The sequence below is a fragment of the Cricetulus griseus genome, chromosome X, assembly GCF_003668045.3.
Source record: "Cricetulus griseus strain 17A/GY chromosome X, alternate assembly CriGri-PICRH-1.0, whole genome shotgun sequence".
Lineage (NCBI taxonomy): Eukaryota > Metazoa > Chordata > Mammalia > Rodentia > Cricetidae > Cricetulus > Cricetulus griseus.
In genome coordinates this window covers 59,336,362-59,350,774 of record NC_048604.1, presented here as the reverse complement: position 1 = coordinate 59,350,774, position 14,413 = coordinate 59,336,362, and the positions used below count along the sequence as shown (strand labels likewise).

At 34.7% G+C, this 14,413-nt stretch overlaps 1 protein-coding gene across 1 annotated transcript in view; it reads right to left on the bottom strand.

Annotated features, from left to right (window-relative positions):
• Pof1b (POF1B actin binding protein) overlaps positions 1-13,738 on the bottom strand; it is a 65,583-nt gene extending 51,845 nt beyond the window's left edge. The window contains exon 1 of the mRNA XM_035449725.1: positions 13,454-13,738. Within this exon, the coding sequence (XP_035305616.1) occupies positions 13,454-13,738 (285 nt within the window). The remainder of the gene's footprint in view (positions 1-13,453) is intronic.
• Positions 13,739-14,413: the final 675 nt, after the last annotated feature.

The window sequence follows — 14,413 nt, the reverse complement described above, 5'->3', positions numbered from 1 at the left end:
TCACACCTTCCTATAATTTACAATGGATTGACAAGCCTCCAGGATATTTTCCCACAAACAGAAAAATGTTTTTCTAAGAAAGGAATAATTAAAATCAGAATCACAGGTATACAAGGTAAACACTGACAGGTTTATCAGAAGCCAAGCTACAATGTAAGTATAATATGTGTTTTTAAAACATTTGCTCAAACTGGATAATGTTCTCAACATTTTGGCACTTTTTTTCTATCATTTTGTCTTCAACTTGTTACATTTTCATCTCCCCCTTCCTTTATGTCAACTTCAATAATACAGAGTCAGTGTTTTCAGGGCGCCTCTGAATAGGTTCCTGCAGTTCCTGTTAGAAGCTAAAAATTATTCATGTAAATGCAGAGAGTTATAGACTGCAAAGCAAACAAGGACATATTCTTCACTTCAGAAAAATGATTCCAAATACAACCATGTGCTAATGGATTTGACCAAAAGATCATGGAGAAAAAGGTGTGTGGGGTGGGGAGGTTGTCCTACATCAGCATAATTTTTCTGTTCTTTCTTTTGTAAAAATAAAAGATTAGTGAGATATTTTACTAGCATATTAGTTACACAAAGTAAGTTGTTTCATCATGAGGGTCACATGCATATAATGTTCTTCAATTATAATTATCCCCTTTATTGATCTTGCAAACAGTCATTTCCTGTTCCATAAGCAGTGAAAAACTGTTTGTGAATGAATCAATAAAGAGCATGCCATAATTTAAAGGTCACCCCAGGAATAATAATTTCTTTTTAGTAGACTTTCTAAGTGTTTAATTTCGTATAAATCACACACACACACACACACACACACACACACACACAACACACACACACACACACACTCTCACACCACTTAGAGCCTTCATGCTGAAATCATTAAATTCAATGGGCAGTGATAGTTTTGGTTCACAGGTCTTTTGTACAACAGCCTTTCATTCCTGATAATTAAGTAATTAAAGGCACAGATGAGGTGTTGTGGCCATCAGTGTACAATAGAATGGTGCCTGGGCTTGGAGTCAGGCTCCTTGAGTTTGAACCTCATTATAGTACTGGACAGTTTGTGATACTGGGTAACCCATGTCTCTTTCATGAGCTTCAGTTTCCTCATGTGGGAAATGAAACAAGAATATATATAAATGTGATCTAGGCAATCCTTATTTTCTGTTCCATATCTGACATTCTATAAACAAAAGGAGATAATTTCAACTTATTTTTCCATATTGCCTCCATATTGACGAAACAATTTTAAATTCTTTAAGCTTATCAATCTTGTTTTCCTTTGATGATGATGATGTTACTACTGGTGATGATGGTAACACATATTAAGAGTTTACCATTTCAAGCAACTTATATAGTGTTTCTAAGTCAACACTTAAAACAACCCCATAAGGAACGCACCAGTTCTACACTGTTATACTCACAAGTAATGTTAGTCAAAAACATCCTAATTTAATAGATGAAAATAATACAGGAAATATGAGGTAGTAGAATTTTGACAGAAGTAGCTATGACTCCAGAAATCACACATTTAATCTATCTATGTTACCATATTTATAACTTGTTTGATTATATTTTCAGTTTTATAAATTGGAGAATCTACTTATAAGGTAAATTGTGATTAGATATTATATTGGGAGTCTAAATATATTTTATTTGCCTCTTTAAAATTAGTTCTTGTGAAAAGTAACATTTACAATTTTGGCTATTGGAGAATTAACTGAAGTCTTTGTGCGTGCTAGAAAAAGTGTTCTACTGCCAACCTATGTCCTGGCTATTTTTTCTGTGGCACCATTTCAGTATGTACCTCAGGCTGGTCTCAAAATTCCCTGCCTTAACTTACAGTACCCTTGAATTACAGGTGTGCATCATCACACCCAGTTCAAAAGCAACTTTTGTATTCTTGAAAATATTACACCTATCTAAAACTGATTGCATGAGGAAACATCCCTGATTAAATAATTTAAGCTGTTATAAATTCAATAAAGTGTATCTCTAGACTGCGTGATATATTTACAAAGCATAGCCTCGGGGCTCTAAATTAAATAAAACACTGAAGTTCTATTTACCACTTATGTCATTTAATCCCTTTAATGTTTCAAGACAGTTCCAATCTTTCTTTAAAAATATACACTATATTATTGAGTCATCTATCCTTGTGGCTCAGAAACGATAAACATTACCTTGTTGTCAATTTCCTTTACATGTAAGTCTGGTGAAATCAATGTTCATAATTACACAGGCTAGATCTGGTGTAAAATCCAGGTCTGCTTGTCCTGTGCTGCATCAGGTAATGATTTTTAGCTTTGACAAAGTTGTAGTGGTGTTCCTCTTTCTCTTTCTCGTTTGCTTTTTATAAAGTAGACATAGCTGTGGCAATTTTAAAATCAAAGTGGGTTGAAATCAGTTGGCTTTTTGAGAGAATTTCACCACATCAGTCAAGATAATTTTCTGCATCTTAGTACATATTATATCAGAGCTAGGAACTTTGGTTTCCAGTAGGGAATTCACTATTCACAAAAATGTATCCATTTTCAACTGTTAAAATAGCTATGTTTTTTCAGAGTTAAATCAGTTGAAGTGTAAATGGCCCAAGTTCCTCAGTTATGTTCTCTAATGACAGTGCTTTTCAGTATCACAGTGCAGTGAAAAAGAGAGACAATCAGAAGCTGGAAAGCTGTTATTCTCCTCTTGACATAAAGCAAAACTACAAAGCACATGCTATGTTCTGAATTCAAGGATTGTTTGAAGAATGGAATTAAAAATAAGAATGGATGTTATTTTTGCCCTCTAATAAATTTTATGCTACTCTAGGGTAGTAAAGATAGCATTATCACTAAATTACTTATCATAATAAAAATATAAACATGTTTAAATTGATACACTTTATTATTTAATTAAAATAAACTAAAGCATGATATAATGGAACTATCCAAAGTAAGTTTCTAAATTCAGTGATGCATAATTCATTAAAATATCTGTGTTAACTTGGGCAAGTTATCATAGACTGTTAGAACATTGGATCTTTTTAATTTGTATTTTTTTTGTTTGTTTTATTTTTTTCTGGGAACACAGTCTCGTGTAACTCAAACTGGTCTTGAACTGCTAGGTAAGCCAACAATAACTTTGAACTTCTGATTCCTTAATGCTGGGAAACCAGGAATGTATGACCACATGCAGTATTTGTGTGTACTGAAGGTCACACACAGGGATTCATGCATGATAGACAAGCATTCTACCAACTGAAAAATATCTCCATCCCTCTTTATATGAGTAATGGATATTGCTTGTTATGTAACAGTGCAAATAGGAATAAGAATTACCAGAATCTAAACTCTATTCTTACTGAAGTTCTAATTATGCATCAGATAAAAATTTACAAATAAAAGTGAAGTAAGAGCTATAAGGAGTTTGCTACAGGAACTTCAAATATTAAGAGGTAATATTAATTTAGATAACCAAAGATTGGATCACAAAGAAACATTAGAAGGGGATAATAAATTTTGTTATAATTTCATCATGTATAGATTGGTGAGAGGTGTAAACATTGGGGGTGTATTTAGAGAATGGTGGTTTCTATTTGGTCTGAAACACAGGACAGTAGAATTGGGTTTCAATAAAATAAGATCCATAGGAAACAGATCACAAAGTAGACCTGAAAGTCAAACAAAGAAGTTTATAGACTGAATGTCACTGAAAGTTTTATGGCGAGAGGAATGAGATGAGGCATTTGTAGAGAACCGAGGAAGTTTTCTACAAAGGACATTTTAGGTGTAATTAAATTTGGGAGAAATTTAAAATAATTTTATGTTACATCAGATCCAGTCACCTTTTCATAGTTTTGATCGAGTACAAAACACAGGCTAAGGGAAGAATCAATAATTTTGGCTCAAAGTTTCAGACAGTGCATAAATGCTTGGTCTCCTGAGGTTAAAAACAGGTGACAGGAGTCTGTAGTAGAGAACAGCTGATCACACCATGGTAAATACAAAATCAGAGAGAGTGATCCAGGAACTTGCCAGGGACAATACACACTGAAGGACCCAGCCAAAGTGAATTTATTCTTCTAGGTAGCCCACATTTCCCTTGAAGTTTCTAAACTCTCCAAAAATAGTGCTACCAACTCGGGAATGGATGTTTAAAACATGAGATTGTGAGTGCCATTTTATAATAAAGCCACAAATGCATCCAAGCTAAAGCTCGTGTAAGAAGATAAATGGGTAAGTAAATGCTATGTTTGAGGCAAAAATCTTTCCTTAGAAAGTTCCAAATATAGTTTGGTGTGTGGATGAGTACTGAAGAGTTATAACAATTCTTACAAGAGAATCTTTGGGCACATAACTAGTATGTCAAACCATTAGAGGGTTATAGATTGAAATTTAATAAACAAAAGAACTTTACTTCAACAGAATTTCATCAGCAGGGAAAGGACATGGAATATATCTAAAAGCAAACTAATTAATGGCTACAAGTAACAATTACTCAAGGAACTGATGTGATGACCAATAAAAATGCCTGACCTTTAACATCATATGCCATAACAATTGTGACAAATATTTATCCATCAAAACTACAGACCAAATATAAACAAGTCAATTTCAGATGCTTAATAAGACCTAAGATCTGGAAAATTAATTGACTCATTGAATAACTTCCTTATGTCTAGGATATTTATTTTATGTGCTGTTCAATTTTTTAAAGAAGCAATATGTGCCTTTCTAGTTTCATTTCAAAGGGAATAGTCTAAAAGAGTAATAGTATGAAACAGTTCCAGTTAAGAACTTTGTCTTTACAAAAATCAAATTCAGGAATTTAGAGAAGTCATAATCATAGAAAAGGAAAAAAACAGAAGTGTGAAATATGAAGGGGGTAACAGAGGGAGCAGAAAGACAGAATAAAGAGAAATAAAAAGCTTACATATTCTGTTTCCACACATTTATTTTGATTTGCCTTTGAGTCTTTGTTTTAGAAATAATGTCAAATTTTAAGAGGTGTAAAGCCTGAGTGGAAGGACAGACCAAAGTAGTATTTTATGTGTTACCCTCTAGTTAATGTAAGCTAATATTAGCTGTAAAAGTAGACCACATCTAGGGTGGCTGCAGATGGAAATATGTAGGGTAAGAAAAACCTTAGACTTTATAAGTGCATTTTTGAAGGATAAGTAAGATCAACAGATATCCGAGTCAGTATTATTTACAGAACCTGGAGTGGAAATAAGAAAGGTGCAAGTGGGGAGAGTGGCAAACTGTATTTGCTTAGGAAACAGTAGTATGGATATCTGGAACAGAAGATGGCAAGATGTAGCAAATGCAAGATAGATTAAAGGCAGAATTGGAGGTCCACAAGATGCTTTTCACATTATCAAAGACATTTGTGTCATTAAGATCATAAATTTCACATTAAGGTAAAGGGAAATCTATTCTTTCAATATTTCCATCAAAGTTATCCCAGGGCATTTGGACCTTTGAAATTATAAAAAATTAATTAATATCTTGCATCATAATATATTTTGATAAAATAATCACTAAAATTAATGGGAAAATTATTTTTAAAATTCTGAATGACAAAAAATTTTGTTCCTGAGAAAGAACATAGACAGAATGTTATTCATGCTACATTTTCTTAGAAGTCTATGATGGCCTCAAATTCGCTATGTAACTAAAGCTGGAATCAAGTTCATTATGATCCTACTACCCCAGCCTCGTGAATGATGAGATTATAGCATCTCCATCCTATGTTATTTATTTATGTTCATCTACATTATCTTAGGTGGTTTATAATGGGTACATATAAAAGAAAATGATGATGAAATGCAACAATGAATCAGAAAACACAGGCTTTGTAATGTAAATGAGTCAAATGCACATGCCAGGAATACGTAATGTTACATAATGGTTATAGGTATAGACCTAAAACTAACTGCTAAATTTAAATCCCAGTTTTAGTATATGCTAACTGTATGGAATTCCAAAGGTTATGTTACATCTCTCTACTTCATGGTCCTGGTGTATAAAATGGGAATGGTATAGAACTTCACTTACTGAAGTTCATAAAACTATTCCAGAGAATTTGTAAGCCTAGATACTTGGTAGTCTGAGGCAGGATGATCACTTGAAATTGGGAGTTTTGGGACCACCCTGGTTATCATAGTGAGACCTTCCAACCTCCTCCAAATGAAACAAAGACAGGAAAATGCCTGTCTTTGTTTAATAGGAGTCACTTTTCATCTTTCTCCTATTCCTAACAATTCTCTCTATTAAACAATGGGATTTTGAAAAGAAAAAAAATCAAAAGATGCATGTTTACAAACATGCTTTTTGTTCAGGTCTTTTAAAGTTTTTATTTTGTTTTTACTTCTGAAGCAGGTACTGTAAACTCAAGCTCTGGAAGGCTGTAGCTTCATTATTTTTTCATACCCATGTATTCATCATCACTGATCTAACATATTAGCAGCATGTGGCTCATACATTTTTACCATCAAATATCCCTTTAAATTCAATAGTCTTTGGAGGTATTTCTCTATTTAGATAACGATAGCTTAAGTGTATTGACACACACTGGTAGAACTCTTGGCAATGATGGGCATGTATCTGTACACAAACCACTAGCCACATTCGGGTATTAAATGCTTAAAATGATGTAGTGTGACTGAAGAACTGAATTGGGCTTTATCTAATTGAAATATTGATGTTAATAGCAACATCTGGCTATGGCTTCTGTACTGGAAGAACATTTGCTTGTTTGTTCTTTCTAAAATAACATTTTTATTATTTGGGAATTTACCACACTGTACTCCAATCACACTTGCTTCCCAGTCCTCTAAGGTCCACAACCTGTACCCTTGTGCCCTACCCTCCAAAAAAGAAAAACAAAGTCCACCAAGTCCAACTTGTGTTGTCCATATACTCACTGGAATATATTCAAATTCCCAGTGGCCACCCCTTAAAGGAAGCTGAGTCATTTCCTACCCCCAGCCCTGCCAAAAGCCACCAACTGTGAAGAGCTACATCCTGACTACAATTTTAAGGGTTCGTTTCTAAAGAAAACATTAGGAGGGTTAGGGTGTGACCTTACTCTTTTTTTATTTTATTTTATTAGTTCAAATTAGGAACAAGCTTGCTTCAGATGTCAATCCTTCTCCCTCTCCCTCCCCTCCCCCCCAACATCCCACCTGCCCCTAGCCATCCCCCCTCCACTCCCCAGGCAGGGTAAGGCCCTCAAAAGGGGCTCCCCAAAGGTGTGACCTTACTCTTAAAAAAACAAAAAGAAAACAAATTGTAAAACCTCATCTCAAATATTGAGTTTCAAGTTAAAAACTATGAGCATGAGGACTTCAAATTACATTCTCTAAAGAATATTTATCATTAAGCACTAAAAATACAATTTTTTAATTTCAGTCTATACAATTTGTAAAACTGCTTTAATACTTTTTCTCCCTATTCTTTCTTAGCTGACAAAGCCCTTTTCAAACACATGAATCTACCTAACATTCTAATATTAAATGAATGCCTATAACCTGATGTGCTTATTTAGTTTACATCCTTGCTTGTGCCACAAAGGGGATTGGTTGACCATACTTTTAAGGAATCAAGTAAAAATGAAGGATATAAAATTATCCAGTGCTAACTATCTCTAAAATTGTACTGGATACCTTCACATTTACCTCATTTAGTACTCTCTGCAGTTCTGAAGAAAGCTATTTATTTGTCCTTTCCAAATAAGTGAACAGGTTCTAACAAGACAAGTGAATTATTCAAGGTAATATAATACTTAACACTTAACTATGTATTTTCCACTATGTATAATCTCATTTGACTGTAACAATAATCCTATGCATTCCTTATTATTATTGCCCCACTTTATAGATGAGGAAAGTGACATATACAGCTAATGAGTTCCTGTCCCAGGAGTTAAACCCAAGGTTAAAATTTAAATTGCCTTATTTCAGAGTTCTGCTCTATCAGAGTCCACCTGAGCATTCAGCATCTGAACATTTAGTACCTACAGCAACCCCTAAGACATTACATAGAGAGGAATTTTGTGGGAATTTTCTCTGTGATTGCTCTTTAGATTGCAAAATCTGAACCTCTTCAAGCATCTCTTATTGGCATTCACTTATGTATGTTCTGGTCAAAGTACTCAAGATATTCAAGCAACCAAAAATAATAAATGAATTAGGTAATAGAGAATAATATATTCACAGTAGAAGATTTTTTTCTGTATATATTTGGAAGTATATTGCAATGAATATGGAACTTCTTCATGATTTTTAGTTTGAACTTTAAGCCTTTACTTAAAGACTTATTATAATATTTTCCAATGAAGATCATGGGTGCATTATGAACTCTCCTGTTTGTTCCAATGCTTATAAGAATCACTGAAAGTAATAATACTATCTTAGATCTAGGCTCAGTAGTTTTAAATGAGCAGTATTTTTGAGCAGTATTTTTAAATTTTTTTTCTAGACAGGGTTTCTCTGTGTAACCCTGGCCGTTTTGGAACTCACTGTGTAGACCAGGCTTGTCTCAGACTCAAGAGATTCACTTGTCACTGCCTGCTGAGTGCTGGAATTAAAGGCATACACCACCACTGCCAGGTTCTTTTTTTTTTACATTTTATGGTTCTTTTTTAATTGATCATAATTTTTTCATACAATATATTCTGATCACAGTTTCCCTTCCTCCAACCACTCCCAATTCCTCTCCAACTCCCCCTCCACCCAATTCCAGGCCCCCCTCCTCTCTTTTTAGAAAACAGACAAAACAATCATTAATAAGAATAAATAAGAATAAAAAAAGCATTAGAAATACACACACACACCATAAAACCACAAAATCTGAAACCATATTATGTTTAAATCGATCTGACATTTATCCTGACAGAATTTCCCAAGGCACACTAGCATTTGAATAAGATTCCTGAATAGTATGGAGAATGCTTTTGTTAGAACGTTTCAAAGTCAGTAACATCGTCAAGTACCTGCTGTAGGTTATTGTTGAGATGTTATTCAATGTTTATACGAGAAACATGTAGATTATAAGTGGGATAAACACTCCATTCACTTAGAATAAAAGTCTATGATTGTGTTGTAATGTAAAGCATAGCTCCACTCTTTTCTTCTTTCAAGTCCAAATCCCTCACTTAAGATACTTACTTCTGATTCTTATTCTCTCTGTCTTTTTAAAGAAAACTATTAATTGGAGATGGAACAAACTATATAGTTCTTTTCAATGCAAGCTTTCTGTCTTACTATTACTAGGATATATACTCCAACAAATGTCAAGAAGACCTTCTACTGAGATAGCTTCTGATGCAAATAGTCCATTTAAATCTATTTATTTAGAAAGGCTTTAACTTTTAAGTGACACTTAAGAGCATGACAAATCTCCCAGTAGTTAGTTCCACCATAAATTGTGAAGAAAGATCAGTTGATAAAATGTTTCTTCGCTTTTTCCACTGGCTACATTCCCTGCCCATTACTACACCGCAAGGACAGCTTGTGAATGTCACTGTCTGAAAACTAGCCCAGAAATTTATCAGACCTGCTTTAACAAGAGACAATTGCCATGAACATTTTCTCCCAGCAATTACTTGCACTAACAAATTCTAAAGCGTCATTTAATTCTAAGCACAAAAGGGATGACCAACTCTGAAAACACCAGCCCCTTTATCCCATGACCTCATTCTTTATTCAGGCAACCTACTTCCCTGAACAATCATTCCCTTTACTGACCACACCCTTGAACAACAATTTCTCAAAGCAACACACCCCTCCACCCAGAACAGGAAAATTTTCTGGTAGTAAATAGAAATCTTAACACAGTAGGGAAGTCATTCACAGTCTTTGCAACCAAAGACAAAGGAAAACAATAATGTAAATAAACCTTTACCAGGTGAATACTTACTGGCAGCCCAGGTCATTTACAAATTCACATTTACCTCCAAGCTGCTCTCTGAAGTCAGATTTTTTTGTTTCAAGTTTTTAAATTAAAAAGAATGGCAAACATTTTAGCCCATACATCAAAACAGAGTATTTTATTTAATAAAATCCTCACAACAACATATAAACTAGTATTTTAAAATGTAGATAGGCATATGTGCCACCTACAGCCCAGACTCTGTGTGTTTATCCTCAAAGTGGACTTTCCTTTGATGAGCAAGTGGTATTTATCCAGATCACAGCATTTCCTGTAAAATAGGCACTTAAGAAGCGTCTGTTCACCGAATGACTGGAATTTAAAATATTTAATTTTAATCCATTTTTCTTTCTCAAAACAGTTTCTCAGTATTCATGGAAAATATCTTGACCTTCATGAATACTTAAATTAGCCAAAGGAAAAAATATAAGTCCAATGAATAATTCACATCACAGTTGTTCATTTAAAGCAGTATGCCACTTTGAGATAATTATGGTGGTTTAATATTTAAGCGTTAAGGATTGAATTCTAAAGGGTTTTTGTTGTTATTATTTTCTTTGGCTTTAAGTAGCTTCTAGAACATTATTCATTTATTTGTAAGACCACATTGGGCTTAAAAGTGTTTCTGGCTTTGTATGATTATACTTGTTCCTGAGGGCAAACCTCATTATTCAAATTCTACTATTAATTCACATAACTTAGTAGGAACTTGTATCTATACTTAATTTTATTTAAGAAATACCCTATTAATCAGACAAAATAATACCCAAGAAAACCATAAGTATGTCTCATCAATTATAGATGAGAAATGAAAGCAGTATTATGTATCATATAGAGAAAAATATAAATGTTTATATCCATAAACATAATTTTTGTAGACAAGAGCACAGTAGTAAAAAAAAAACATGTTCTAAAACACCAGAAATAGAAAATACTAAATAGTTGCAAATGGAATTTAGTTAAGCCTAAAATTAAGATTAAGATTCATGAATCAGAGCAGTTTGGCATGAATTGTTTCTCAAAGGGAACACATTTACTATTGGCAAGACTTATTTTAGAACCCGAGTTTTCTAAATATCATATATAAACCAAAATAAAGTAAAAATTTAATTGAATTCATCATGACCAGGAATTGAATGCTAATTTTCATTATCTTGGCTTCCCCTGTAATAAACTCTGACATCAGCATAATTGCCACGTATCAGCTCATCTAAAACACGGCATCTTGAAGAGAAATTGTATTAAAACTGCACAAGGAGTTTTGAATAATATTTACTTCTCAGTGCCTAATAGTATGTAATAAAGGTACCATTATAGCGAAGACACTTTGTCAGCATGAAGGTCATTTCAGTTCACATCTAGGACTACTTTACATACTGCCACAATGTCATCCCACCAACAAACAGGAAGAAAGGAATACTAAATAGAAGGGCTTTCCATTCATCATCATTGTGGTAACTATCTTCAAAAGCTAGTTTGTTTATAGACCCCTTTAGTGGATTTCATATCCAAGTCAATTTGAAATTGTATGCTCAAAATTTCTTTTTTCTACCAAGGGAATCTTCTTCCTCTCTATGGCATAGCTTGCAATCTCATCTCCCTCCAATTCACTCATTCATACATTTTTTTCTCTCTCTCTAGTGATAAATAAGTCCACACTTCACAATGAACTCCATTCCAGTCTCTTATCTCAGCTACTAAGGTTACACTTTCTGCCCATAAAGGTCTGTAATTTCTAAAGGCAACTAAGTTTCAGGATGGAAATAGTCTCAGAGGGATCAATTTAGCAAATTCCATATAAAGGAAAGAAAGTTGTATAAAAACTTGACCATCTTAGTTTGGTCTAGACATCATTATTAAGAAGGAAAGTTGAAACAAGGAACAAACAATAGAACACACTTCTCAAAATTTTCCTATACTCCATATTTTTTTAAATTTTTCCTCTCAAGTGTATATCTATCATTCTTTTACTAGCATGAAAAAAAGGCTGTGGGTTGGAATAACTGAAAAGTAGGATGACTTCAGCATTCCTATGATAATAGTAATTGTTGTTTTTAACCTTCATTGTTTTGTAGGTATTAAGGATCTAAGATGATATCAACTGTCTTGCTTATTAACATGCTAATGTTGAATATTGGAATGTAAATTTGCATCACTATGATCACTTATACAACCTGGGATATTTTTTAACCTTCATAGTTTTCTACCCCTTGATCTCAATACAGATAACTATTTTGGTTTTTCTAACTACAGACAGAAAGGGTATGGATTCAGATGGGAGGGGAAGAGGGGGGATCTTGGAGAAGTTTTAGGGGGCACTAGACAGAATATATTCTATGAAAAAATCTATTTCCAATAAAATAAAAATAGGAAAAAAAGAAAATTATTGGTATTAAATCCTGTATTTGTTTTGTATTTTTCCATGAAATTACGTTAAGTGTTGAATAGTAAAATTGTTGTGCCTATAGTTTAGAACCATCTGGATCTTTGAGGAAATCCTTTTTTTCTAAGTTTCACTGTACATTTTAAGGATGTTGCTTCATATTCTACTTAAATTATGGGCTTTGGAAAAATAACCTGTACTCTTTCCAATTGATATAATAATGTAAGATAGGATAAGAGCCCAGTCATTGCTTTATGAGGTCCTCACACTATAAATATCTTGAAAACACAATTTCAGTTTAGATAGAAGCTCACAGAAAGCTAAAAGATATATACATTTAATATAAAGGGAGTTAGAGAATCAAAATAGGCATTGAGCTGTAATTTTATATCGTCTTTCCACATTATGTTCCTGTACTTTCAAGACTATTAGCACAGGTATTGATGGTAAAAACAAAACAAAAGTCTTAGAAACTATTTCATTTTCAAGAGGGTCTTAGAGATCCATCTGTTGTAACTTTCGCTTACCTCTTTCTTGCTTTTCAAATCCTATAACCTGTCTTCTACCAACATTCCATAAATTACTCAGCTAGTATATATAAGAATCAATGTGCCATTTTGACACATAAGAAAATTCTAAGACATGTGCACCTGTCACTTAGCCAGGTTCAGCATACTATTAGCCGAACACAAATAACTGAATGTCACTGCACATAAGCCATTGTCTCTATATCCTTCTACTTGGCACAAAACACCTGTTTGCTCCTGATATGAAGCGAATCAGTGGGGAACTGTTTTAAAAATAAACCTTTTGCATTTAAGTTGATGACTACTTTTGTCGTTAAAGGCAAAATGGTTTGCCACTTAGAACAAATCTTTCAATCAAATTCAATTTTAAAATGTGACTTCTTATGCTATGGTTAGGTAATGCAATCATTGGAATGGCAAACAACCTACCACAAGCACTAGTAAATGAAAAAAAATAGCTAAGAGACAGAATTTGGGACACTGTCCAATGCTACTTAACTACAGACCACCAAGAGCTACCCTGCAGATTACAGCAAATGAAGCAAAGAAGAAAAGTGAGGTTTCAGATTTGTTTCTTTTTTTCCCAATAATCTGGAATAGCTATCTTTTATTACCTGGGAATGGTTGCTCCAAACCAAATTTTGGTAGGAGGAGGCAGTTTTGAGGGGGGCGAGCACTTCCCGTGAGCCGAGGGGGTCCAAGGCCTGCACCACCTTGTTCATAGGCCCACTGTAGGTCCTCACTCGCTCATACACTACATTTTTCTCTGGAGGCTGCTGGGCTTGACTTGACTGATGGTAACAGTGGTAATGTTGAGGCTGGCACTGCAGCACCTCTGTGGGCTGCTGGGTCCCACAGCTGCTGCTGCTGGTCTCACTCCAATAGCTTGAGCTCATCATCTTCTCAGTGGTCAGAGATGGGTTTCCCCAGGTGCTCTCCCTAAGGAATAAACAGAAAATGATGATAACAGGGCAGGCAGGCAAGCAGGGACACGCAAAGAGGGCCTTTATCAACAACCTTTTATCCCTCCTGGTGCCAGTAAGAGATGAGTTACCTGAGCAGCAGCAGGAGCAGGTCTGGCAGCTGCAGAGTAGACAGCAAAGTATTTGAGCTCAAATGAAAAGTGGAGCCACCCTGGGAGATTGCTCCAGGAAATGGTACTGACACGCCCCTGAGGGGCGGATTCACCTGGCAGGTTTGCGTGCCAGAAGAGGCCCCGCCTGGCCACAGAGATAGCAACCAGGCTTCCCAGTAGGTAAAGGAGTTTAGAAAAAAAAAGCAGAGACAGAAGTTCAGGTCAGGAGCTCCTAGGATTGGAAACCTGAAGACAAAGACACCAGTGTCCAAACTTGTTAGAGAAAACAGAGCGACTTTCCCATGGCTTGTAAACTTAGCGAAGGTGGTTTCAAGCCTAAGTACTCATTCCAGAATCTCAGACCAAATTAAAGGGTGTTAGCCTAGGGACAAACTAATTTTCAGAGATAAATTTGCATTCTTCACAAACTCCTGGTGATAATGCAGATAAAGCAGATCGCCATGGGGACTCCAAGAAAAATTTCTCTAATTTGTGAACC